The 4,360-nt window shown below is 36.1% G+C and overlaps 1 protein-coding gene across 3 annotated transcripts in view; it reads right to left on the reverse strand.

Annotated features, from left to right (window-relative positions):
* Nucleotides 1-4,360, reverse strand: part of LOC132173709 (DEAD-box ATP-dependent RNA helicase 27-like) — a 48,137-nt gene extending 43,777 nt beyond the window's left edge. Inside the window, exons 1-8 of one of the 3 annotated variants that reach the window (XM_059585287.1) lie at nucleotides 4,265-4,360; nucleotides 3,671-4,035; nucleotides 3,311-3,496; nucleotides 2,710-2,895; nucleotides 2,348-2,431; nucleotides 1,463-1,504; nucleotides 1,173-1,241; nucleotides 520-819 (exon numbers count right to left, since the gene is read on the reverse strand). In XM_059585287.1, coding sequence (XP_059441270.1) covers nucleotides 520-819; nucleotides 1,173-1,241; nucleotides 1,463-1,504; nucleotides 2,348-2,431; nucleotides 2,710-2,895; nucleotides 3,311-3,496; nucleotides 3,671-4,015 — 1,212 coding nt within the window. In that variant the 5' untranslated portion in view covers nucleotides 4,016-4,035; nucleotides 4,265-4,360. Of the gene's footprint in view, nucleotides 1-519; nucleotides 820-1,172; nucleotides 1,242-1,462; nucleotides 1,505-2,347; nucleotides 2,432-2,709; nucleotides 2,896-3,310; nucleotides 3,497-3,670; nucleotides 4,039-4,238 lie in introns of all 3 variants that reach the window. The other 2 variants (XM_059585288.1, XM_059585289.1) reach the window with 2 other exon arrangements.

Consider the following 4,360-nt stretch of genomic DNA (forward strand, 5'->3'; position numbering starts at 1 on the left):
TTAAGAAAATGATACCATGCCCGTATCAACAGAGTGACAGTTCTAATGGCCTGTTCAACCAAACCAAATCCAAGATTTTAAAGCAAGACCATTTTCTACTTCCAGAAAAGCGTATGCATACTTGTAGCAGAACGCAACCCATACTCTCTACCCATGACCCTATAGGTTGGTAATTGTCCAGTGAAGTGCATTGAACATGCCCACTTTAGTTTACATATGTGGTGGCAGGAGATACGTACACAAAATTAAACTCCAAAAAAAAAAAAGGATTGCAATACGAAATGTAGAGTATACCTATTAAATTATATAAGATAATAATTCTGGTTTTCTGGTCACGCTCACACATTATGTATATGTGTGTGTGCGTTTTTCAGTTTTATATATGGCCAATATAATTTTTTCATGAATTATACTAACAATAACAGTAGGAGAAAGCGACAAATAACAGCAAATAATTGAAAATAAAAAAGCACTGCCATCAATAATTTCAAAGTCACTTGGTAAACAAAAGAAATATACCACGTCAGGAATATCAAGCCCACGAGCAGCAACATCGGTACATAGCAAGATTCCCTTCTCTGCTTTGCAGAAGTTAAAAAACGTAGTTGTCCTTTTCAGCTGTTTTTGCTGTCCATGGATATCAAGGCAATCCAACTGAATATATCTCAGCAGTTCAGAGTGGAATTTGACTGAGTTACATGAAGAGAAGAAGACCATCACTTTCTTTGACAGGTTCCTCTTCAAGAAGGAATATAGAAGAATAAATCTCTTGGCACTGGGGACAACACAATAGCCTTGCTGCAGCCCTTCATTAGTGACCTATAACACCCAGAACCTTGTCAGATTTTAAATGTCAGGTTGAAAAGCAAGCAACGTAATGTAATTTAGAGCATATATATATGAAATCTATTGTACAGCAGAACATGGTGGACTTGGGTGCACTAAGTGCATCTCCATCTCCATATTAAGAGGGTCTCACTCTTTAAAAAAAGAAATTACAGTTAAAAGGTTTTTAAAAGATATGGCAGCAGTAATGTTGTCAATAGCAATTATTCTTCCCTTGTACACCACTTTCCTATTTGATAGAAGAGATCTCTCTGTCACATTAGCTATTTATGTACGTAATGTAGCTCAATACAGTTATATATATTAAACTTATTCTACATTTCTACCTTATTTCTTCCATCATCCACATCAATATAGATAGCATTTTTCAACGATAAGCGTGCAAGATCCTCAACCTACAAATTTAAGGGAAAAACCATTAGAATCCCAGTCAAAATCAAACTATTGATAGATAAACACAAATAAAAGAAGAGTGAATTATGTTAATGCTGAATTTTCTACACACAAAAGGAAATTTGAAATGTAACAATGATAAACAGCTTAAATTTTTTGTAATATGGAATAGCGGAAAGGAAAAAAGATTAACTAGTATCAAGTTTGTATACGATGCACTAACCTTCTGAGTTTGGGTGGCTGAAAATAAAGCCGTTTGCCTATTCTGCACATTGAGTAGCAACTCACAATCAGTTAATGAACCCTAGATACCACCGCCCACAATAGAATATGCAATTTAAATTACTATCGGAAAGAACTAATTGAAAGGAGTATATTTCCATATCTAATCAATACATTGCAAACCAGAGCCAGAGATTTTGCTGGTGAAAGTACCAGGAAAATAAATTCCACAATTCATGTAGAGATTGACTACTAGACAGTGCTATGTACTTAGAAGCATTTTTTTTTTTATAAGTAACTTAGCAGAAATATCGTAGAATCTGACCCACCATACACAGCCAACGATTCAATTGAAGCGATGGAATCTATAATGGGCAGAGTATGTTTGAAACCACTAGTTGAGACAGTTCTTCAATCATATGCAGCTATTATGAAGAAGCTAAGTTCTCATCTTATATATTCATACAAAAAAAATCCTCATCTTATGTAACCAAGACACAGGTTCAACAACCTGGTTAATGCACCAACACCAGTAATGATTAGGGCATTTGATCAACTTTGGCACAACAGCTAACATTCCTCTAAAGACCATGTCTGCTCATCCAATTAATGCAACCTTCTTTCAGAATACATTTATATATAATGTCACTTTCCCTCCACTAGGATTTTGGAAAGAAGAAAGAAAAATAATCTAAATTGGAAAATGTGCTAGCAGAAAAAGTAATTTTTTCTTCATTATCATTTCCTTTCCATTTTTCTATCTGAGAAACAAAAGCAGCCTGGCCTTGGTGCTAGATCTAGGTAAAACTCGACGCAAAACTAAACTTTCATACCCTGTTTACTTCTATCTATGACCAAAAACAAATATGATTACCATTTAGTTTACCTGTGGTAGAAGCTTAAGAATCTGCTTCATTTCTTCCTCAAAGTTTGCTTCTAGTATCCGGTCAGCTTCATCGATTATTAGGCACTGCAAGTTTGAGTTTAGCAAGAAAAGAACATACATAAGAAACTCATATATAGCTTAGTATGCATTGAATAACTAGCTTTAGCATCAGAAAAAATAATGTCAAAAATTCAGGCTCCTTAATGAAGACTACAATCAGCATCGCATAAATGACATGAATACCTAAAAAAAATAGTTGGAAGGAAAACAGAAGATCTAGAACCAACAATATACAACATAATTAGTTCTCCCAATAATACTGAAAAAGAAATATAGTGTTCAGAATTGTTTGTGTAAATTACCTTCAAATTTTTATAAATGAACCCCTTGGTATTTTGCAGATGGTCAAGAAGTCGACCAGGGGTTGCTACTAATAAATTCACTCCTTTCACAAGACGCTCTGCTTCTCCTCTTCTAGCTGAACCACCAATAACCAAACCAAGAGTCTGAGAGTGGTACTTGAGAACGTCTTTTGCCACAGCATGGGTCTAAATTATTTGAATGGTGAATTAGTCAGCATCACCCAGCAAAGAATGAAAATGAAATTTAGAAGACTAGTAGAAGGCAACAACATAGATAAGCGGGAATTCCATGGCTGTTTCCTAATCTTTATTTGCATTTTGCACATTAAATATAATGTCAAACGTAGTGGTCAGTAAGAGATGCCAAAAAAAAAAAAATGTGGCTCCAAATTTTCATTAGTATCACATGCAAACTGTTTAAGAACCGAGTTTTTTTTAGATCCAAATTTCCATTTGCTTCCCCACACATATATGTAGAATAAAATTAAATGATTAAATTCACTTAGAAAATGAAGTATGGGCGTCTTAGTTGAGAAGGCAAGATTGCATATTAATTAAGAGAAAATCCATGTAACTATCAGCAGTGACCTAGTACTTTTACCTGTATTGCAAGCTCCCTAGTTGGGCAAATTACGACCACTCCCATTCCATTACGAGGAGTAAAACGGATGTGATATAACAATTCCACAGCTGGTATTAGAAAAGCAAGAGTTTTCCCAGAACCTGTCCTCGCAGCTCCAAGAACATCTTTGCCAAGCAAAAGTGGTGGGATTGCCCTGGTTTGAATCTGCATTTTTAAATAGAGATGAAATTCATCAAGCATCTTCAACTAATTTTGGGGAACCCAAACCTCTATACTCATGAAATCAAATTGATATTATCAAACAAGTAAAAAAATCAAAATACACCTAAAAAGGAACAAAAGTTTAAAAATATAACCTTAGAGAAAACAAGAATATACCTGAGTCATATGCTGAAATCCTATATCCTTAATAGCATTGAAAGTGGGTTCAGATAATCCCAAAGATCCAAAGGACTCCGTGGTCATAATTCCAGACCCTCCGCCACCACTCTTCACTTTCTTCTTCTCCTCCGCTTTCTTCAATTCGTCACCACGACCACCACCATCCTCTCGCTCTCCCTCCTCCTCCTTACCTTCTTCAACTGCTGCTTCTTCTTCTTCTTCTTGCTTCTGAGGATCCGCTTGCTCTGCGGCAATTGCTTTCTTCTGATGCCTATTTCTCTTGCGCTTCCACTTCTTTTCGTCCTCTAGCGAAGTGTGGTTTTGCTCTCCCTGTTCACCCATGGCGGCTGATTCTGGGTTTCCTGCTTAGAAGAAGATGGTTTCAAGGTTTTAGTCCGCAGCTATTAAACCCTAACCTAACCACTCATGATTTTGCCCATTAATATATTTCATTAGGATTTGTAGCCATGCATCAATTTCTCTTTTCCTATCTTTTTCCTCTACTTTCCAAGCAACCAACCAAAATAATACAAATATAGTCGAACTAAGAAAAGGAGAAAAGAACCAAACAAAAATTAAGAGTGAGCTTACAACTGTGGCAGAGGATATGCACTGTGCAATAAATGGTGAACGAGCGCTTGTTGCTGGCGAAGAAGGGAAAGGCTTCTGTCTCTCTCAACGTCTCAT

This window comes from Corylus avellana, chromosome ca3, assembly GCF_901000735.1.
Source record: "Corylus avellana chromosome ca3, CavTom2PMs-1.0".
Lineage (NCBI taxonomy): Eukaryota > Viridiplantae > Streptophyta > Magnoliopsida > Fagales > Betulaceae > Corylus > Corylus avellana.